Genomic DNA, 24,196 nt, shown 5'->3' on the forward strand with positions numbered 1-24,196 from the left:
TAATTAGTTATATTTTTAAACAATGTGTTAAGCATCTCTGTGATTGGCCTATTAAAGATCCGGTAAGTGTTTTAATTAGTTATATTATAATACAATGTGTTAAGCATCTCTGTGATCAACAACAATTCCCCGATTGGCCTATTAAAGATCGGGTAAGTGTTTTAATTAGTTATATTTTTAAACAATGTGTTAAGCATCTCTGTGATTGGCCCATCAAGGGTCTGGTCAGTGTTTTAATTAGTTATATTATAATACAATGTGTTAAGCATCTCTGTGATTGGCCTATTAAGGATCTGGTAAGTGTTTTAATTAGTTATATATTATAAAATAATGTGTTAAGCATCTCTGTGATTGGCCTATTAAGGATCTGGTTAGTGTTTTAATTAGTTATATTATAATACAATGTGTTAAGGATCTCTGTGATCAACAACAATTCGCTGATTGGCCTATTAAAGATCGGGTAAGTGTTTGTATAGTTAGTTATATTATAAGACAGATTGTAAAGCATCTTTTTTTATTTGAAGTAAGACGGACTAAATAGCCAGAAACAAACAAAAAACAACACTTATTTGGCCTGAAATAGAAAAGATAAATAATTGCATTCTTCATCAATACATTTTTCATAAGTTCTTAACTTAGTCTAAGGTTATAGCTTGAAATTTCCATACATAAAAAACATTTATTCATTATTTTGTCTTGATAGTAAAATGTTATCTTAATATTTATTTTTATTTAATAATAGGTTAAATTATTAAAAGATATATTAGAAGCCTGGAAGAAAGAAGTAGATAAGAAAGCACCGACCATGTCTATAGATGATGCTCTGACAGTTTTACATTTACAGAAAGGTGTTGGAGGGTAAGATCTTAAAACTATAAACTTACCTTAATTTTTTTTGGAAAGACATGTAGTTGAACTTTGTTATTTTTGGAGTATATACTTGCATATCATTTCTGGATACTGTGGATTCATTTATTTTCGTGGGTATCAATTTCCGTGGATTGCTGAAAACTTGCATATTCATGGATATTAGATTTTGTGGTTTTGCCAATCTCTGTAAACAAACTCTATTGAAAGTATATAATTTGTTGATCATTTGAATTCGTGGTTCACCTGTACCCACAATATCCACGAAAATTGGTATCCAACGAATAATCATGAATCCACAGTAACTCCACCCACAGTGAACCATAGACCTATGTGCTCCCATGCTTGGCTTTTATTTTAAACTAACACCTTGCTTCTGCATAGGGCATCATTTGTGTATCACAGACACATTATTATCTCAAAGAAAGTCCTACATTGACTTTGTTATAATACAGTTACTTTAGAGTGGAGAACAGGAGCAAAACTTTGTCTAGTTATCATTAGATCAGCAACACTGTTGGGTCAACTAACAGACTAAGAGAGTACCATTTCACTCATATCAGTGTTTTGATATAGGCAATTTTTTTTTATATATATACATTTTTAGTTTATTATTTATGTAAATTGACTAAAGACAAAGGTTGAAAATCCTTCAATTTTTGTCTCGCCTTGACGGAGTAATAAAGCGAGACATAGGTATGTGACAACGTCATTAATGTATAAGTTTGTGATTAGATCTAGTTTATGGTGAACCACAAGTGGAAGGTCAATCATATTTAGTATGCAGTTGTATAAGCATTGGCACATCTCATTTCCATGGAGATTATTTGGCCCTGCCCCTTAGTCATGGTCTATTGACTTTTAAACTTTAGCTTATTTTACATGTATTAGTTGGTGATTAGGTCAGTTTATGGGGAACCAGTAATGGTAGGTCAATGATACTTGGTATGCAGTTGTCTTAACATTGGCACATATCTTTACCATGGATTTTTTTTTACCCTCCCCTCAGTTATGGTTTATTGACAATGACTTTGAAATTTTGCTTAGTTTACATGTATTAGAAAATTCTTCAATTTTTACTCAGATTTATTGAATGTTTGACTGTTTGTGTTAAAGTCATAAGAAACGAGTGACCGGTGAAAAATAATGTTCTTCAAATTCTTGAACCAATGCATACAAACATCATAAACTTAGTCTTCTGTGCACGAATTTATCATTTTTTTCGTGTAAATTTCGTATAATCGTCAATTTTTTTTTCAATCGGTCAGTGTTGTTGTGAAAATATGGCAGGTAATTAAAGTTCGTGTTTTGGAGCCGGAGTTTAACTTTGGTCACCTGTTTGTCAACAATCGACAAAAAATAAACAAAAAGCATGGAAAGAGAGCATGTGTTTAACATGTAAATTCAGATAATAGTTTATTTTAAGGACATCCATGCCTATTGTGATCACCGGGTTTTTACAAGATGGGTCACACTGAGGTCACTTTGCATATGGAAAATATGTCGGGGGAATTGGTTGCTGGAAGCAAGCAATTAAAATAAAGTAAACTTCTTCTAAATATTAATAAATTAAAGAATTTTCTTCAGAAAAAAGTATATGTACATAAGTTTTATAATGAAAACTATCCATTGAGTTATAAAAAAACATATGCATTATTTTTTTGGTTTGAGGTTTCTTATGACTTTAAATGCCACTTCCTTTCCGTACTATTAGTGGCTTTATTGTGGTATTCTATTGGTAGAGGAAGCAGGAGAGAAGCAAACCTTTAAGCAATAAAATTGACAATCTTGGTCTTTTTAGTTTGGATTCTATAAATGCACTGCTGCCATATGTGAGGTCTAAACTTACAACCTGAGTTATAACAGGCTTTAATATTGAGTACTGTGGATTCATTTATTTTTCGTTCGTATCAATTTTGGTGGATTGCTGAAAACTTGCATATTCGTGGACATTTGATTTCGTGGTTTATACAATCTATGTATACAAAGCCTATTGGAAATATGATATTCGTTGAACATTTGAATTTTTGGTTCACCTGTACCCACGAAACCCACAAAAAATGGTATCCAACGAAAAATAATGAATCCACAGTAGATGAACCACTTGGCCATTGAGGCCTCTAAGTTGAGTTTTGCTATTCAGGTAGGGCACTGTTTGATTGTCCTTTTCTAACATATCTTATCTTTCTTATCTTATATTTTCAGTCATGATGAGGCAAAGATAAGAAAAGCTTACTTCAAACTAGCCCAGAAATACCATCCAGATAAGAATCCTGAGGGCAGGGTAAGAAATAGCTTTAGTTTGGCGTTCATTATCACTGAACTAGTATATAAATTTATTTAGGGGCCAGCTAAAGGACACCTCCGGTGCTGAAATTTCTCTCTGCATAAAAGACCTGTTGGTGACCTTCTACTGTTGTCTGCTCTATGGTCAGGTTGTTGTCTCTTTGACACATTCCCCATTTCCATTCTCAATTTTACCATTTACAATATTAAGCACTCTCATATACACGTACATGTAGATAATAATAAATAAAAAATAATAAAATTGAAAGGAAATGGGGAATGTGTCAAAGCGACTACAACCCGACCATAGAGCAAACAACAGCCGAAGGTGTATGCTGAATATATATTGTTGATATGGCAGTCACGAATCAAGTTTTGCTGACTGACCATTGTAATTCTTCAGTCATAGTACTGTATAGATAGAATATTGTGGATTCATTAATTTTCAAGGATTGAGGTATATAAAAGTTGTTTGTAACTAGTGACTAGTTATATCTAGAGTGTTATAACCAGTGACATCTAGAGTGTTATAACCAGTGATATCTAGAGTGTTATAACGAGTGATATCTAGAGTGTTATAACTCATTTTTTGGATATTTTCAAAAAGTGAGGCGAAAGATACCAAAGGAACATTTAAACTTGTAAGTAGAAAACAAACTGTCAACACCATGGCAAAAAATCAACAGACAAATAATAGTTCACAAAACGCAACATAGGAAGGCTTCATGTTTATGAACTCTTTCCAAAAATAGTCAAGAATATATATACTATTTGTTAATATTTTGATTTATATGATAAAGTGTTCAATTATGATAAGGTTTGTCAGTTTCATAGTAATGTATGACAAAAAATAAAGGCAACAGTAGTATATTGCTGTTCGAAGATCATAAATCAATTGAGAAAAAACAAATCCAGGTTACAAACTAAAACCAAGTGAAAAACATCAACTATACGAGGAGAGCAATGAAACAAAAGAAACACTGATATTAAGGTAGCACAATACAAAGATTTTTCATCCCCAATCAGACATCTTTAAACTGTAATTCCACTCATCCTTCTTTAAATATTATAAATGAGGTACCAAAAGAAAGAAGAAGGATTAATCTTTCAAATTGTGATAATTTCATTATGACATAATTATTATATAATTAATTGTTATGCAATTAGTTGCTATATTGTGATGTCCATACTTGAAGGAACTTAGCTTCTTTGTTATTCTTAACATCCCAACATATTTTATAGATTCTTGCACAACACAGATTGACCTCCAAAACCGTGTCTCAGATTTTTCCTATTGGATTTCATTCTCTCATAAATCTTCAATGAAGTTTGCAACATCAATTCATAAGAGATCACTAAATTAAATTGGGTATAAAATTTGTTCTATTGATGTTTTTGGAAATCTTAGACACGGTTCATTCAAGTATGGACATCACAATATAGCAACTAATTACATAACAATTGATTATGTAATAAATATGTCATAATGAAATTATCACAATTTGAAAGATTAATCTTTCTTCTTTTCTTTTGGTACCTCATTTATAAAATATAAAGAAGGATGAAATGAATTACATCAGTTTAAAGTTGTCTGATTGAGGGTGAAAACATCTTTGTATTGTGCTACCTTAACAAAGAAAAAAATGACAATGCAACATACACAGAATCGACCTATAAGATTAACAACTGCCATTTTTTCTGACTTGGTACAGGACATTTTAAGAAAAAATGGTGGGCTGAACCTGGTTTTGTGGCTACCCAAACCACCCGCTTATATGGTAATGTTAAATAAGTTTCTTTAATTTTTCTTTATCAATTTCTTTTCAGGATATGTTTGAGAAAGTTAACACAGCATATGAATTTTTATGTAGTAAATCCAGATTAAAAGATGGTCCGGACCCACAGAACATAGTGTTAATACTTAAAGCCCAGTCTATTTTATTTAAAAGGCACAAGGAAGGTAAGACAAATATAGAATTTAAAATAATAGATACATCTTGGTTGCTTAAAATGTTGTTAATTCAAATATTTTTAGGGAAATTCAGATATAATTTTTGAACAGTATGTGGTCACTTTTGTACAGTCTTCTTGTCCATTCTTAGAAAAATGGTATCAAGGATGGTTTTAAGGCGTAATTCTTGATGAATGTAATTTTTGTGCTAATAATTCAGTTTCCTACCATATTTACAAGTGTAAAATGTTCAAGCCAAAAAGTTATTCAGTGATCATTTCGATTCAGTGTTTACATTTTTTTACCTAACTGTTTACAAATGTTGAATTCTTCAAAATAATAAGGATTGTCTACCCCAGGAATGAATTACATTAGCTCTGTTTGGCAAAAAAAAAATCTGAAAGTTTGAGTCCTTCAAATGCACTTCAGCTTCAAATTTTTAATACATTTTGTATTTTTTATCCCAGCATCCCTAACAAGTCTTTTGTAGACTAGCCTACAACATTATTAGCCTGTTATTAATAATGATTCTTAACAGAAGTTTGTATTTTGTTTTTCAGAATTGCAACCATACAAATATGCTGGATATCCAATGTTGATCAAAACAATAAGAATGGAGACTAATGACGACCAACTGTTCTCAAAGTCTGCACCATTACTGGCAGCGGCAACTGAGTTAGCATACCATACTGTCAACTGTTCTGCCTTAAATGCAGAGGAGTTACGAAGGGAACATGGTATTCAGGTAATTGTCCAATTTGAAAATCTTGCTCAGCTTTTTACCTAGCATAGATCTTGACATCTCTTTAATGATCAAACTGGTGTGGTATGAGTGCCAACGAGACAACCCTCCAGCCAGGTCAGAAATCTACAAAAGAAAACCATTAAAGGTCAAGGTACAGTCTTCAACATGGAGCTTTATCTCACACCGAACAGCAAGCTAGAAAGAGCCTAAAAAAATTACTAGTGTAAAACCATTCAAACAGGAAAACCAATGGTCTAATCTATATAAAAAACAAAAACGAGAAACACTTATGAACCACATCAACAAATGACAACTACTGATCATCAGATTCCTGCCTTAGGACAGGTGCAAACAAATTTTAAATGGTACTAAACCTCCTCCCTTGTCTAAAACAATAGTGTAACATCACAACATAGAAATATTCACTATGAAATATCAATAACACTTATATTGTCTATGTGTATTGCAGCAGGACTTAGCTATTTGATGGTACCAAACCTTCTCCCTTATCTGAAATAATAGTGTTACATCACATCATAAAAAGACTCACTCTAAAATATTAATAACACTTATTTTTCTATGTATTCAGGTGTTACAAGAAGCTTTTGACAGATGTATGAATGTTCTCAATCAATCAAGTAAACATGAAGATACAGCAGTACAGGTAAGTTTATGGTTAGAAAATTAAAAAAAGAAAAGGGAATGTAGTACTCATTCAGTTAGATGTTAAAAACCTGCAGATTGTCATTACTTGCTATTATGTAAAGGTTGATTATGTAAGATTTTTTTTACTTCTGGTAGTGAAAAATGTAGGAAGGCAATATTAAACTAAGTTGAGAGTTTTTTAGATGTATTTTGTAATTTCTAAAATTGAGACAGGATAGGGAGAAAAAAACTAGGTTGAACAATTCAAACATGTAAACCTGGAGAATTCTTACAAAAATCTTAATAAAATGAAACCACCCATATTTAGTTACTTGAAAAATTTTAGAACATCCCTTAACTTTGGTTATGATAAAACAGAAAAATTGTTATTCTCTATAAATAAAACTAAATAAAATTGACATTGTGTAAAAAAATCTTTTGGAATAATCTTAATACGAAAATTTTTCAGTCTTACATCAATAACTATATAAGTAAGCAGCCTTACAGTGCTCTCATGTCTTTGATTTTGTGTTATAGGTGTGTACACATGTGGTGAAATGTTATGCTGTAGCTTCACAGTTTGAAGGATGTCGAGAGAAGATCCAAGAAATACCGGCCATTATTAAAAATATCTGTAGAATATTATATTACAAAGTGAGTAAATAAGAATGGGGCTATAATGCCTTGTCTGTCTGCTTACTCTATAAATATTTATGTAAACAGCAAAACAAAGAATTATTAAATTGATTTGAAAAAAATGTTTTGCATGTATCTATTTGTATATATACCGTATAGCGGGTTATTTTCGCGGGTGTAAAATTTCGCGATTTTCATTGAACAAGGTATACGAAATATTTTAGCGGTTATTATTTTGGCGGATGAAAACTTTTATTAATACCTTTGCATGTACACCTTTAATTCGGCGGAATTTATTTTGGCGATTTTCTTCTATCCGCGAAAATAAGCGAAAATTTACACCCCGCGAAAATAACCCACTATACGGTATTACTTCTCAGTTCTTTGTCAATTCTTAAGGAAATGTCTTTAAAAAATAAAGGATGCATCTGTCTTGGACATTAGATGATTTGAAGTGTAAACATTTATTTTGGATGAAGAAAACTTTTCAACATATCAAAAAAATTTCTGAATGCTAGCGGTCAGTATGACAATTTGAGTTTAACTGCACTTAGACAGGCCACAAAAGGAGAAACTTTCTCAAATCTCGTAAATCAAAAATTTTCTTTTAATTATATTTTCTCTCTAAGAAATGTTTACTGGATCTACAATCAAGATATTTTTACTACATACAATTACAATTTTTCAGAACCTGCCAAAATTGTGTTCTGAAGTCGCACAGTGTATAAGTGCCTTTTCTGTGGACTTCTGGTTGCAGACCAATCTCTTCCAATCAGGTGTGCTCTACCATTTACTGCTGTACTTGTTCAATTATGATTACACATTAGAGGAGGGAGGTGTAGAGAAGAGCGGAGAAAGTAACCAACAGGTAAAGTAGTTTTTTACATTAAACAAGTGGTAGTTAGAAAGTTGTTTAATCAGATTTTTATGTCCCTGCCAGAAGAGGGGGCATTTAGTGTTGCCCTTGTCTGTCTGTATGTATGTCCTATAATTGGTTTCTTTTCCCTTACTTTAGATTGCCTCAACAAAATGTTATGAAACTTATACATAATGCTTATTATTACAAAATACACTTTTAGTTCTCAAATTAAACCCTTTAATTACATTATATGAAATAAGGGCATCATCTGTGTCCCATGGACACATTCTCCTTTATTTTATTTTGTTTGTTCGTTGAATATAGGCTTAAATATTGATATTAGATCAGTTTAAGAAATTAGATATTGCTTTTGTGACATTTATGTTTCAATTCTCATCATTTTTAGCTCACCTGGCCCGAAGGGCCAAGTGAGCTTTTCTCATCACTTGGCGTCCGTCGTCGTCCGTCGTCCTGCGTCCGTCGTCGTTAACTTTTACAAAAATCTTCTCCTCTGAAACTGCTGGGCCAAATTAATCCAAACTTGGCCATAATCATCATTGGGATATCTAGTTTAAAAATTGTGTCCGGTGACCCTGCCAACCAACCAAGATGGCCGCCACGGCTAAAAATAGAACATAGGGGTAAAATGCAGTTTTTGGCTTATAACTCAAAAACCAAAGCATTTAGAGCAAATCTGACATGGGGTAAAAATGTTCATCAGGTCAAGATCTAACTGCCCTGAAATTTTCAGATGAATCGGACAACCTGTTGTTGGGTTGCTGCCCCTGAATTGGTAATTTTAGGGAAATTTTGCTGTTTTTTGTTTCTATCTTGAATATTATTATAGATAGAGATAAACTGTAAACAGCAATAATGTTCAGCAAAGTAAAATCTACAAATAAGTCAACATAACCAAAATGGTCAGTTGACCACTTTAGGAGTTATTGTCCTTTATAGTCAATTTTTAACCATTTTTCGTAAATCTTGGTAATCTTTTACAAAAATCTTCTCCTCTGAAACTACCAGGCCAAATATAAACAAACTTGGCCGCAATCATCATTGGGGTATCTAGTTTAAAAATTGTGTGGCGTGACCCGGCCAACCAACAAAGATGGCCGCCATGGCTAAAAATAGAACATAGGGGTAAAATGCAGTTTTTTGCTTATAACTCAAAAACCAAAGCATTTAGAGCAAATCTAACAGGGAGTAAAATTGTTAATCAGGTCAAGATCTATTTGCCATGAAATTTTCAGATGGATTGGACAAACTGCTGTTAGGTTGCTGCCCCTGAATTAGTCATTTTAAGGAAATTTTGCCGTTTTTTGTTATTATCTTGAATATTATTATAGATAGAGATAAACTGTAAAGGGAAACAATGTACAGCAAAGTAACACCTAAAAATAAGTCAACATGACCTAAATGGTCAATTGACCCCATAAGGAGTTATTGCCCTTTATAGTCAATTTTTAACAATTTTCATAAAATTTGTAAATTTTAACTAACATTTTCCACTGAAGCTCTTAGGCCAAGTTCAATATAGATAGAATGATTGTAAGCAGCAATAATGTTCAGTAAAGTAAGATATACAAACACATCACCATCACCAAAACACAATTTTGTCATGAATTCAAATGCGTCCTTTGTTTAATATTCACATAGACCAAGGTGAGCGACACAGGCTCTTTGGAGCCTCTAGTTTTTTTTCTAGATAGAATTTTTTAAGAATAGTAGTCAGTGAAATAGTGAATTATTAATTTTGACTATGATTTTTATATGTAAATTTACATGAGAGCAAATCACCATCACATGTGAATACAGATATAAGTGAAGTTTCTAATAAACTGGTACCCAATTAAAATGTTTAAGTTTGATCTGTATGTGTCATAAGGGTAAAAGGAATGACCGAATGAAACTTATTATCCAAATAAAATTTGTAATGACCTAATAACACTTGAAATTGTAATATAAGCACATATTGGTGACTTTTAAATATATATTATTGATGTTTTTATAACTTAAAAATGAAGATCATCTTAAATTTAGTGTGTACATCCAACATGGCCGCCATTGGGATTTCTGTGGTCACCATTTTGTATGTACGCACTAAATTTAAAAAGATCTTTATGAACTTATCTGCTATCTGTAAGGTTTGAGTTCTGAAATACATCGATAATATACTATTATTTTAACAATCAATGTTTAAAAGTTACCAATATGTGCTATTATCGCTATTTTGTGAATTTTTTCTTTGATCTTTTTTTGTGATAATTTTCATATCATGCTTCTCGCTTGAGATGGAAAAATTATCGCTAGAAACTAAGGAGGCCACCTGGCGTTTCTAACGAAATTGACATTGAAATTGACAACATCGTCATAGGTAAAATAGCGATAAACAGATTATCATTGGTCATCTCAACTCGATTGCTTTTCTCACTTTCGCTGTACCAGCTGAAGCGAGAAAATCAATCTCGTTGTGATAATCAACGATAAATTATAAATATCTAATTTTCAAGTGTTACACAGTCATTACAAATTACCTGTCTGTGTGTCAAAATTTTTATTTTCTAATGATAAACAATTGAAATTTTAAAATTTAAATATTTGATCAGTATGTCTTTACTTTTGTACAGGAAGTTGCCAACCAGTTAGCTCGTCTTTGTGTCAGAGCTTGTGGTCGTTTGGGTGGATACTTTCCAGAAGCCTCAGGACTAGAAACACCAGAAAATGTTCCTGTCAAGAAATCGTTGTCAGCTATATTGACTCCATATTTATCTAGAAAACTGTCTCAAGAAAACCCATCAGAAGTAAGTATTAATATGGTGGAGGATTTGGAATTTATTTTGGTTAACAACAAATATTTACTGACAGTAGTCAGAAAAAATCTATATGAGCTACATTATTTTCATTTAAATGGATAATGATTTCAATATAAATTTATCTTTTTCCAGAACTAAAAAATATAAATTAAGGTTTGTATGCCCCAGCTGCAATGCAAAAGAAGCATTAAGCTGTTATCCTTGTCAATTAGTTCTCATTCCATCTACTTCATTGTATCAACCTTATAATTATAGATTATCGTTGATTATCTCAACGAGATTGATTTTCTCGCTTGAGCTGGTACAGCGAAAGTGAGAAAAGCAATCGAGTTGAGATGACCAATGATAATCTGTTTATCGCTATTTTACCTATGACGACGTTGTCAATTTCAATGTCAATTTTGTAAGCAACGCTACGTGGCCTCCTTAGTTTCTAGCGATAATTTTTCCATCTCAAGCGAGAAGCATGATATGAAAATTATCACAAAAAAGGATCAAAGGAAAAATGCACAAAATAGCGATAAAATATAGTATTTCAGTTGATAGATTCACAAGAAATTAATAAATCTTGTTAGTTACTTGCACAAGGTCACTACCATGAAAGTTAATAGTTCTCCTTCAAGTTTTGAAAGATTATACTAGATATATACATTTTAATTTACAAATAAACCTTTCATGTAAACCAGCAGCTCTTTTGACTTTATCTAAACCAGGATGTAAAATGACAGAAATCATCTAAAAATTGGTATCCCACAAATAATTATTAATCCACATTAGCTGTTTACGTCCCAAATGTAAATTCAATATTTGATGTTTTTCAGCTGCTAAAATATCTGAATTGTAACACAGAGAATCCATATCTTATATGGGACAATGCCACTAGAGGGCAGTTAAATGAATACCTTATGGACCAACAGCAAAATGTCATAAAAACAGTATGTATATTTACTTAAATTAACCTATATTGATGAATATAAACAAATAAGGAGATGTGGTATGATATGATGAGACGGGCCCGATGAGACAACTTACCACCAAATGAAGTGGATGTAAGCAATTATAAGGTAACCATATAGCCTTCAACAATGAGAGATGTTTGTTTAAGGTCAATTTGAGAGTTACCAAGAAGCTAAAATAGACCTCAATAGAGGTCATAATGTGACCTTTAAAGATTAACAATTTGACCTTCACAGATTGATAATCAACCATAAAATATTGGCAGTTGTCAGAGTTAATCTAGTTATGTCAGATCTCATTTATTGCAATTGTTGATGTTTTAGTTGATATTTTCAGTAGACATTGCTTGTCTTATGACGATGCTGTTGCCATAAACACATAATTGTTTGTTGATATTTTCAGGGAGAATGTGATCAGAACTACGGAGCTGATTTTGTTTACGATATCCATGCCAAAGAATTGATAGTTGGAGAAATATTTGTTAGAATTTATAATGAGCAGCCAACTTTTCCTTTAGATGTAAGTAGTAATTACTGAAACCAACTTATTTTTGTGGATAATTAACTTCACGTTTTACCCTTTGTAGACCACTTCGCTGCTATTTAATTTCATGATTTTCTGATTTACTTCATGAAGTTTAATAAAGAATGATTCAAGTATTACACATTTGTGACGATTTATATTCGCTTTATTTTTCTTATCGTGAAAGTCACGAAAATAAATCACTCGCCAAAAAAGTTGGTTTACATTATACCCCTACTTTTAAAAAGTTGGGTTATACTGTTTCACCTTTGTCTGTCCATTTGTTCATTGGTCAGTCCATCCCATGAATATTTTTCGTCGCAAATTTCTCAGGAACTATATTACAAGGATTTCTGAAATATGGTTACAAGGTCTATATGAGTCAAGTATACCATGTGATGCGTTTTTAGATTCAGCACTCAACAACTTTATTTATTCAATGTTTACCTTATGCTTTTAGCAGGGCTGGAGTATCAATAGTGAGCAGTAGCTTACAGGTTCACTTGTTTAACTTGCAAAATATCTTTTGGATTCACATATTTTCTGGCAAATGGTTTTGTGTAGATTATTGCATAAGTTTAAATTACCTCTACCATACTACAGATTCACAAGGCGTTGGTTGCCTTCCGTTTGTAAACTGATAGCTGTTCAAATATCTATTATTTTTATATCCCTTGCAAACAGAGTTTTGAAATATATAGGAATAACCATTTCTGTCTGTCTATCTGTAATTTATGAATATTGATGAATCTTTACTCAGTTGTAGTACACTACCTTAGGTTTTGTATTAAAAAATATTTGTGTGCAACATGTTAAGGGGAGACAATTAACATATTAAAGGGGAGATAATTTCAAGAATTTAATTCCTCCAAGAGTATTTCCACAATTTTTTTCTCACCTTTGATTGAAAACAATTTTATCTATTGCTTCATGAAATATGAGACACTTACTTGATAAAAAGAAACAAATGTGATCTAATTTTGCTTATAGAATATATCAAAAGTTAAAACACAAAAAAAAAAAAACTCCTGTAAATTTAAATCTAAAGTTCTTTATCAATTGACAAAATCAAAAGCTCAAGCATATCAAGCAAATGGAAAACAATTAGAGCGAAAATCCTGATACAAGAGTTATGGAAATGTGGATTAGATTGGGCCGAACTTATACCAGATAATTTAAAGACTACGTGGATAGATTTGACCAAAGATTTGGAAAATATATATTTTGTTTCTTTACAGAATCCCAAAGGTTTCACAATAGATCTCCTAGATTACATGGGATCTCAAGCTCAGGTAAAATATTAACTTTGTTAAAATAGAAATATTTGCACTGTGAGAAAAAATCATCAGTCATTGTCTAATTACTTAGATATGTTTAAATCAAATCTGTGAAAATTGGTTTTTAAAAATATCTCTTGAAGTTGTTTTTGTTAATTTTAAATGACTGTATGGTCTAATGATCATGTAATTGCCTCATAGGTAGGGACATTTCGGGTTTCGTATCATGCCAAATAGAAACAATGACTGGAAAATTTCTTATCAGAATGAACTGGATGATGATATCCACTATTTACTTAATTGTAAAATTCCTTTCAGTATCTTCACTCACTAATGATGTTACAACAACACAGTCAAAATTCTAGTCAGAACAAACTGGACTATGATATCCACTATTTATCTAAATGTTCAATTCTTAAGAATCCTTGTCTGAACAAACTGGAGTATGAATTTAACTCCTTGTTAGACGGACCCGCCCGCACTTTTTTTTTCAAAACAGATATTTGTTTATTTTTTTTATAATTCCGCTCCCCGCATCCGGAAATGTAAACGTGTTTATTTCCCGCACTGTTTTTTTTAAATCTTATAAAAAGTTATTTATACTTGTTTTTATAATCACAGTCTTCCCTATATATAACAATTTTAAACATATAAGCACCCCATTACACTGTGGAAATATCTGAAATAATATTTGATTCAGGATGTGATACATGTGTATCCCAAGACTTAAGTGGGAGTGCTCCGATAAAAATATATAACAGAGGAAAAGACCAGTCAAAACAAAACATTGGTTTCCTTCGCCTTACTTATATTTCCTATCAAGAAATGTTCGTTGTTAGAAATAATGTCAAAGAACTGTGGAAAGAAATACATTCAACTGCAATTTAATTGTATGCTTTCAATATGAAACTAATCCATACCCGCTGCATGTTTATGCACATGTCCTGATTGATTCAAGGGCCTGTCATTCAACAGTTACAATGTAGATATCGTTTGTTGATTTTCATAAAAAAATGTTATATGTTATTCAGGTCTCAGACAGGGTATATACTGTGACATTCCCGGCTTAGAGTTTATATCCCCTGAGCCGAAGGCGAAGGGGATATAAGCACTAAGCTGGGATTGTCACAGTATATACCCTTTCTGAGACCTGAATTACACATATATTACGGATTACCCCTGACTTAATGTTATTTTCCAGTGCAGGTTTTTGTTCACAACACATAGTATAAGGTGAAAACCCTAATATGTTCGGCATACGTGAAGGATTTTCTAATTTGCTGTGATCATAATTTTATCGTGTATGTAATAATTTATAACAACACTTTCAACATAAAATTTAAGTATTAAAAGTGTAAATTGCGTGATTTTGTACCAAAAATGTATTATTGACTGAAGCACGTCATTATTTTCATGAGCCGTGGTGTAGTGGTTAGTGCATCGGACTACTAACACAAAGGTTCCTGGTTCGATTCCCGTTTGGGATGAAAATTTCAGGAACTCAATTTTCGGCTCTCCCTTGACACCATTTGCGAGTATGGTCTTGAGGAAACGATGATAGTCCGTCGGAAGGGGACGATAAATGGCTGACCCGTGTTAAGAGAGAGCCATATCTCTTGCACGTTAAAGACACCCTTGTAGATTTCGAAAAAGAGTAGGCTAATGCCGCTACAAGGCAGCACTCGCACCTGCAAAGTGGAGAGGGATTAATATAAGTTGCAAAACTTGTTTCCCAATCCACTCTAAATAAATATGTTTAAAACTAAAACTAAATTATTTTCCCTCTGTGAGCCTCTGACAATCTGATAGCTTTTGACTACGTCACATAGTAATCGGTGTTATGATGACATTTTTGAGGTTCCATTTGGGGATAAAAATGTCGTATATACCCCGGCAGTTTCCTGAATATACACTGACATCTCTGTGTTGTTATCCAATCACAAACCTCGACACATTTGTAATCTGTAATATATGGTATTGTCCTGTTTGTTTATGTATATATTAGATCTTTGGTTTTCCTGTTCGAATTGTGTACACTTATAATTTTGGGATCCCTTATAGCTTGCAGTTTGGTCTGGGTCAAAGCCCTGTGTTAAATGCTGTACTATGACCAGTTTTTGGTATCTGACATCAGGTTGGGAACAATCCTCCAGAAGTACATATGGCATCATTATACTGTTGTAGAAAAGAAATACCAAGGATTTGTATAGTGCTTCTATACAAATCATTTGAAAAACTTCAAATTTATTACTTAAAAAGAGAAGAAATACACCATATTTTAAACAACTAGAGGGGTCCACTTGTTTTAAATAATATTAAATAAAATGTGTTAACATTTAATACCAGATAGATATATAGTTCTTTTGGAAAATATGAGCCCTTTTGTATGACATGTACTAAACAATGTTATTTACAAAAAAAATACATTAGAACTTATATTGACCCCTCATAAAAGGATACTTATGAAATTGTTCTTAACCTGGATGAAGAAGTGTCTCATTAATTGGCACACATACATATAGCAATTCTAATTATTCAATTATTTCTTGGTAAACAGTGGAAAATAAATGTACATTTACTTCATATATTAAAGAAATGTAAAAGTACAAGTGATAAATCAAGTTTCAATATTGTCAAAACTTACTATTTTATGTTTACAAAAAAAATATATAATTGCTCGCCTTTACTTTTCAAGCTTCGCCTCAAAAATTTGCAAATTAAATATTTTTTTATTAAAATTTCCAAATTGCTCGCTTGCCTCAAATTTTGGAGTCCAAAAATCTGTAGAACAAGAAATTAAATTGTTGTGGCCTTACTTAATTGTTAAATTCCTTTTAGTATCCTCACTAACTTAATGATGTTGCAACAACAGAGTCAAAATTCTAGTCAGAACAAACTTGATGATGAAAATCACTATTTACTAAATTGTAAAATTCCTTAGAATGCTTATCAGAACAAATTGGAGGATTGTATCCACTATTTATCTAAATGTTCAATTCTTAAGAATCCTTGTCTGAACAAACTGGAGGATTGTATCCACTATTTATCTAAATGTTTAATTCTTAAGAATCCTTGTCTGAACAAACTGGAGGATTGTATCCACTATTTATCTAAATGTTCAATTCTTAAGAATCCTTGTCTGAACAAACTGGAGGATTGTATCCACTATTTATCTAAATGTTCAATTCTTAAGAATCCTTGTCTGAACAAACAGGAGGATTGTATCCACTATTTATCTAAATGTTCAATTCTTAAGAATCCTTGTCTGAACAAACTGGAGGATTGTATCCACTATTTATCTAAATGTTTAATTCTTAAGAATCCTTGTCTGAACAAACTGGAGGATTGTATCCACTATTTACTTAATTGTTGAATTCCTTTCAGTATCTACACTCACTTATGATGCTACAACAACAAAGTCAAAATTCTAGTCAAACTAAACAAGGAGACCGTCTTCAGCATGTAGAAATGGCTTTAGAAGGTCTACGTAATGTTATAAAAAATAATCCAGGTAAGTTACCATAGAGCATAGGGTGACTTTTATTTAACTTTATCTTCGTCATTTGAACTCTGGTTGATAGATGTCTTCAATATTTACAATCATATCATATCTTTTATACAGAATAGATAGAATTACATGCAACTTTTAGGGAGATAAATAATTTTTAATTGTTTTGTGTTGCTAATTGTGACGAGAAATTTCAACGTAAATAATTTTACAAAACATACTGAAGTGAAAACAAGCAAACTATTTTGTCAGATGTGTAGTTCAGTTGTATGATTTTTTAATGAAAGAAAAGCTAGATGTTTATAAAGAGTTTTTTTTTGGGGTGGGGTATTTAAAAGGATGAAAAATTATATTTTTTAATTTATTTTTCACTTTCTAATTTCAGGTGTAGAAATACAGTGTATAGGACATTTTAAATTACTATTCAGTCTTCTTAGATTAGATGATTGTGCCAAATTACAACAATGTGCTCTCGAGGTAAGTCTTGTTCACTATTTTATTAAGGTTGCTTAAATTCATGTTGTTAAAATTTCATAGTTCTTGAATAAAAAGAGATGTTAATTATACAGCAATGATAAAACAAAAATAATCAATGTATAAAAGTGTTAAACAGTTTGTAATCAGTTCATTTTGAATTTTATATATCAACATTTATGCATTTGTTAGCTATTGAAATGTTTATATTTTTTACTGAATTTAGAGTTGATGACAATTTGACACTGACAGCTGCTTTTATTTGATATCCATACCTCTATCTGATTAAATGTTAAATGGTTACTTGCAAACGAGGGTTTTTCCCTTTTATCTTATATAATTGTTTTTTATTATAAAAGATCTATGAAAAATAAGAGTTCTATCATCTTGTTTTGAAATTTTACAAATTGACTTTGATACAGAGTTTTTCTCTTCATTTATAGTTGCTTAAAAGGGTTTGAGTAACATTAGTTATTCCCCCTTTGTATATTCTATTTATAGGTTGTATACAATGTAACAACCAACCAGGAGTGTGTGAATGATATTGCTGGAGAGTTATTCCCCTTTATTTCTATTTATAGGTTGTAAACAATGTAACAACCAACCAAGAGTGTGTGAATGACATTGCTTGAGAGTTATTCCCCTTTATTTCTATTTATAGGTTGTAAGCAATGTAACAACCAACCAAGAGTGTGTGAATGACATTGCTAGAGAGTTATTCCCCTTTATTTCTATTTATAGGTTGTAAATTATGTAACAACCAACCAAGAGTGTGTGAATGATATTGCTGGAGAGTTATTCCCCTTTATTTCTATTTATAGGTTGTAAATTATGTAACAACCAACCAAGTGTGTATGAAGGATATTGCTAGAGAGTTATTCCCCTTTATTTCTATTTATAGGTTGTAAGCAATGTAACAACCAACCAAGAGTGTGTGAATGATATTGCTGGAGAGTTATTCCCCTTTATTTCTATTTATAGGTTGTAAATAATGTAACAACCAACCAAGAGTGTGTGAATGATATTGCTGGAGAGTTATTCCCCTTTATTTTTATTTATAGGTTGTAAACAATGTAACAACCAACCAAGAGTGTGTGAATGATATTGCTAGAGAGTTATTCCCCTTTATTTATATTTATAGGTTGTAAATAATGTAACAACCAACCAGAAGTGTGTGAATAACATTGCTAGAGAGTTATTCCCCTTTATTTCTATTTATAGGTTGTAAGCAATGTACCAACCAACCAAGTGTGTATGAATGATATTGCTAGAGAGTTATTCCCCTTTATTTCTATTTATAGGTTGTAAACAATGTAACAACCAACCAAGAGTGTGTGAATGACATTGCTAGAGAGTTATTCCCCTTTATTTCTATTTATAAATTGTAAGCAATGTACCAACCAACCAAGTGTGTATGAATGATATTGCTAGAGAGTTATTCCCCTTTATTTCTATTTATAGGTTGTAAACAATGTAACAACCAACCAAGAGTGTGTGAATGACATTGCTAGAGAGTTATTCCCCTTTATTTCTATTTATAGGTTGTAAACAATGTAACAACCAACCAAGAGTGTGTGAATGATATTGCTGGAGAGTTATTCCCCTTTATTTTTATTTATAGGTGGTAAACAATGTAACAACCAACCAAGAGTGTGTGAATGATATTGCTGGAGAGTTATTCCCCTTTATTTCTATTTATAAATTGTAAGCAATGTACCAACCAACCAAGTGTGTATGAATGATATTGCTAGAGAGTTATTCCCCTTTATTTCTATTTATAGGTTGTAAACAGTGTAACAACCAACCAAGAGTGTGTGAATGACATTGCTAGAGAGTTATTCCCCTTTATTTCTATTTATAGGTTGTAAGCAATGTACCAACCAACCAAGTGTGTATGAATGATATTGCTAGAGAGTTATTCCCCTTTATTTCTATTTATAGGTTGTAAACAATGTAACAACCAACCAAGAGTGTGTGAATGACATTGCTAGAGAGTTATTCCCCTTTATTTCTATTTATAAATTGTAAGCAATGTACCAACCAACCAAGTGTGTATGAATGATATTGCTAGAGAGTTATTCCCCTTTATTTCTATTTATAGGTTGTAAACAATGTAACAACCAACCAAGAGTGTGTGAATGATATTGCTGGAGAGTTATTCCCCTTTATTTATATTTATAGGTTGTAAACAATGTAACAACCAACCAGGAGTGTGTGAATGACATTGCTTGAGAGTTATTCCCCTTTAATTTTATTTATAGGTTGTAAACAATGTAACAACCAACCAAGAGTGTGTGAATGATATTGCTAGAGAGTTATTCCCCTTTATTTCTATTTATAGGTTGTAAATAATGTAACAACCAACCAGAAGTGTGTGAATGACATTGCTAGAGAGTTATTCCCCTTTATTTCTATTTATAGGTTGTAAATAATGTAACAACCAACCAGAAGTGTGTGAATGACATTGCTAGAGAGTTATTCCCCTTTTTTTCTATTTATAGGTTGTAAGCAATGTAACAACCAACCAAGAGTGTGTGAATGATATTGCTAGAGAGTTACTCCCCTTTATTTCTATTTATAGGTTGTAAACAATGTAACAACCAACCAAGAGTGTGTGAATGACATTGCTAGAGAGTTATTCCCCTTTATTTCTATTTATAAATTGTAAGCAATGTACCAACCAACCAAGTGTGTATGAATGATATTGCTAGAGAGTTATTCCCCTTTATTTCTATTTATAGGTTGTAAACAATGTAACAACCAACCAAGAGTGTGTGAATGATATTGCTGGAGAGTTATTCCCCTTTATTTCTATTTATAGGTTGTAAGCAATGTAACAACCAACCAAGAGTGTGTGAATGATATTGCTAGAGAGTTATTCCCCTTTATTTCTATTTATAGGTTGTAAATAATGTAACAACCAACCAAGAGTGTGTGAATGATATTGCTGGAGAGTTATTCCCCTTTATTTTTATTTATAGGTTGTAAACAATGTAACAACCAACCAAGAGTGTGTGAATGATATTGCTAGAGAGTTATTCCCCTTTATTTCTATTTATAGGTTGTAAGCAATGTACCAACCAACCAAGTGTGTATGAATGATATTGCTAGAGAGTTATTCCCCTTTATTTCTATTTATAGGTTGTAAACAATGTAACAACCAACCAACCAGGAGTGTGTGAATGACATTGCTTGAGAGTTATTCCCCTTTATTTTTATTTATAGGTTGTAAACAATGTAACAACCAACCAAGAGTGTGTGAATGATATTGCTAGAGAGTTATTCCCCTTTATTTCTATTTATAGGTTGTAAATAATGTAACAACCAACCAGAAGTGTGTGAATGACATTGCTAGAGAGTTATTCCCCTTTATTTCTATTTATAGGTTGTAAGCAATGTAACAACCAACCAAGAGTGTGTGAATGATATTGCTAGAGAGTTACTCCCCTTTATTTCTATTTATAGGTTGTAAACAATGTAACAACCAACCAAGAGTGTGTGAATGATATTGCTGGAGAGTTATTCCCCTTTATTTCTATTTATAGGTTGTAAACAATTTTACCACTAACCAGGAGTGTGTGAACGACATTGCTAGAGAGTTATTCCCCTTTATTTCTATTTATAGGTTGTAAACAATGTAACAACCAACCAAGAGTGTGTGAATGATATTGCTAGAGAGTTATTCCCCTTTATTTCTATTTATAGGTTGTAAACAATGTAACAACCAACCAGAAGTGTGTGAATGACATTGCTAGAGAGTTATTCCCCTTTATTTCTATTTATAGGTTGAAAGCAATGTAACAACCAACCAAGAGTGTGTGAATGATATTGCTAGATAGTTATTCCCCTTTATTTCTATTTATAGGTTGTAAGCAATGTAACAACCAACCAAGAGTTCGTGAATGATATTGCTAGAGAGTTATTCCCCTTTATTTCTATTTATAGGTTGTAAACAATGTAACAACAAACCAGGAGTGTGTGAATGGTATTGCTAGAGAGTTATTCCCCTTTATTTCTATTTACAGGTTGTAACAAGGTAACCACCAACCAGGAGTGTGTGAATGATATTGCTAGAGAGTTATTCCCCTTTATTTCTATTTATAGGTTGTAAACAATGTAACAACCAACCAAGTGTGTATGAATGATATTGCTGGAGAGTTATTCCCCTTTATTTCTATTTATAGGTTGTAAGCAATGTAACAACCAACCAAGAGTGTGTGAATGATATTGCTAGAGAGTTATTCCCCTTTATTTCTATTTACAGGTTGTAACAAGGTAACCACCAACCAGGAGTGGGTGAATGATATTGCTAGAGAGTTATTCCCCTTTATTTCTATTTACAGGTTGTAAACAATGTAACAACCAACCAGGAGTGTGTGAATGATATTGCTAGAGAGTTAATCCCCTTTATTTCTATTTATAGGTTGTAAACAATGTAACCACTAACGAGGAGTGTGTGAATGATTTTGCTAGACAGTTATTCCCCTTTATTTCTATTTATAGGTTGTAAAATTTCTATTTATAGGTTGTAAACAATGTAACCACTAACCAGGTGTGTGTGAATGATATTGCTAGAGAGTTATTCCCCTTTATTTCTATTTACAGGTTGTAAACAATGTAACAACCAACCAGGAGTGTGTGAATGATATTGCTAGAGAGTTATTCCCCTTTATTTCTATTTATAGGTTGTAAACAATGTAACAACCAACCAAGAGTGTGTGAATGATATTGCTGGAGAGTTATTCCCCTTTATTTCTTTTTATAGGTTGTAAGCAATGTACCAACCAACCAAGTGTGTGTGAATGATATTGCTAGAGAGTTAATCCCTTTATTTCTATTTATAGGTTGTAAACAATGTACCCACTAACGAGGAGTGTGTGAATGATATTGCTTGAGAGTTATTCCCCTTTATTTTTATTTATAGGTTGTAAACAATGTAACAACCAACCAAGAGTGTGTGAATGATATTGCTAGAGAGTTATACCCCTTTTTTTCTATTTATAGGTTGTAAACAATGGAACAACCAACCAGGAGTGTGTGAATGACATTGCTAGAGAGTTAATCCCCTTTATTTCTATTTATAGGTTGTAAACAATGTAACCAACAACCAGGAGTGTGTGAATGACATTGCTAGAGAGTTATTCCCCTTTATTTCTATTTATAGGTGGTAACAATGTAACCAACAACCAGGAGTGTGTGAATGATATTGCTAGAGAGTTATTCCCCTTTATTTCTACTTATAGGTTGTAAACAATGTAACCACCAACCAGGAGTGTGTGAATGATATTGCTGGAGAGTTATTCCCCTTTATTTCTATTTATGGGTTGTAAACATGTAACAACCATCCAGAAGTGTGTGAATGATAATGCTGGAGAGTTATTCCCCTTTATTTCTATTTATAGGTTGTAAACAATGTAACCACCAACCAGGAGTGTGTGAATGACATTGCTGCCTCTGAAGTGTTGTCTTATTTACTGTTAGCTATTAACATGCTTCAGAACTGTAAGTATATCTCAAAACTACATAATTATTTTTAAGCCCCATTACGATAGGAGAGTGGCCTTATGTTTTCTGGTCTGTGGGTAGTTCTGTCTGTTCGGCCGTTCGTTTGTTCGTTTGTCTGTCCATCCATTCGTCCCACTTCAGGTTAAAGTTTTTGGTCAAGGTAGATTTTGATGAAGCTGAAGTCCAATCAACTTGAAACTTAGTACACATGTTCCTTATGATATGATCTTTCTTATTTTAAAACAAAATTAAACTTTTGACCCCATTTTCATGGTCCACTGAACATAGAAATTAAAAATGTGAGTTTCAGGTTCAAGTTTTTGGTCAAGGTAGTTTTCAATGAAGTTAAAGTCCAATCAACTTGAAATTTAGTACACATGTTCCCTTTTGGTTGATCTTTTTACTTTGAAGGCCAAATTAGATTTTTTACCCAATTTCATGGTCCATTGAACATGAAAAATGATAATGCGAGTGGGGCATCCGTGTACTTTGGACACATTCTTGTTTGTGGTGTTTTCCTGCTTCTTAAAACCAATGAATGAGAATATTTGATTCAGAATTTACTCCAACACGAGATATTTTTTCATAAATAATTTTGTTGTTTGAAAGAAGCCAATATGGGATTTTTGTTTTTAAATTTTTGTAAACATTAAAATTTATTTTAGGGAAAATGTAAGTATGAAAATGATTTTTCTTTGTTTTCTACTTGTAAATATTGTACTACAGGAAGTTGTGAAAATATATTTTTATTTTGTTTCAGGTCGATTACTAACCCTTGAAAGTTTATTTGCTTTAATGTCCAATACAAAGATAGTGAAAGAAGCTATGGCGAAAGGTTTGTAATAATAAAAATGAAAAAAGTTTGATATGAAAACAAATAAAAGTTATTATTGGGTAAAGAATATTCCTGAAATGTCAAGTGGTGGATCCAGAACTTTTCCTAAGGGGGGCCCGCTAACTGACCTAAGGGGAGGCCCGCTCCAGTCATGGTTCAATGATTCCTTATATGATCAACCGAATTTTCCCTATGAAAGTGGATCTGCCTATCATGTCTGTTCAATGCTCAGACACAGTGTTAATGTAATTTTAAGTCTTATGAAGATACAATACGAGAGATATGGAAAATCCAGTGTTAAAATGCAGGCAGT

General features: G+C 32.2%; 1 protein-coding gene across 1 annotated transcript in view; it reads left to right on the forward strand.

Moving 5' to 3' along the window:
- The window catches only part of LOC134695116 (dnaJ homolog subfamily C member 13-like), a 71,585-nt gene that overhangs the window by 37,336 nt on the left and 10,053 nt on the right, over positions 1-24,196 (forward strand). The window contains exons 35-49 of the mRNA XM_063556309.1: positions 743-858; positions 3,073-3,151; positions 4,981-5,113; positions 5,665-5,849; positions 6,439-6,513; positions 7,032-7,148; positions 7,819-7,998; positions 10,620-10,793; positions 11,627-11,740; positions 12,165-12,281; positions 13,523-13,576; positions 16,946-17,072; positions 17,455-17,546; positions 22,946-23,045; positions 23,809-23,883. Coding sequence (XP_063412379.1) covers positions 743-858; positions 3,073-3,151; positions 4,981-5,113; positions 5,665-5,849; positions 6,439-6,513; positions 7,032-7,148; positions 7,819-7,998; positions 10,620-10,793; positions 11,627-11,740; positions 12,165-12,281; positions 13,523-13,576; positions 16,946-17,072; positions 17,455-17,546; positions 22,946-23,045; positions 23,809-23,883 — 1,738 coding nt within the window. The remainder of the gene's footprint in view (positions 1-742; positions 859-3,072; positions 3,152-4,980; positions 5,114-5,664; positions 5,850-6,438; positions 6,514-7,031; positions 7,149-7,818; positions 7,999-10,619; positions 10,794-11,626; positions 11,741-12,164; positions 12,282-13,522; positions 13,577-16,945; positions 17,073-17,454; positions 17,547-22,945; positions 23,046-23,808; positions 23,884-24,196) is intronic.

Source organism: Mytilus trossulus, chromosome 13, assembly GCF_036588685.1.
Source record: "Mytilus trossulus isolate FHL-02 chromosome 13, PNRI_Mtr1.1.1.hap1, whole genome shotgun sequence".
NCBI classification, from domain to species: domain Eukaryota; kingdom Metazoa; phylum Mollusca; class Bivalvia; order Mytilida; family Mytilidae; genus Mytilus; species Mytilus trossulus.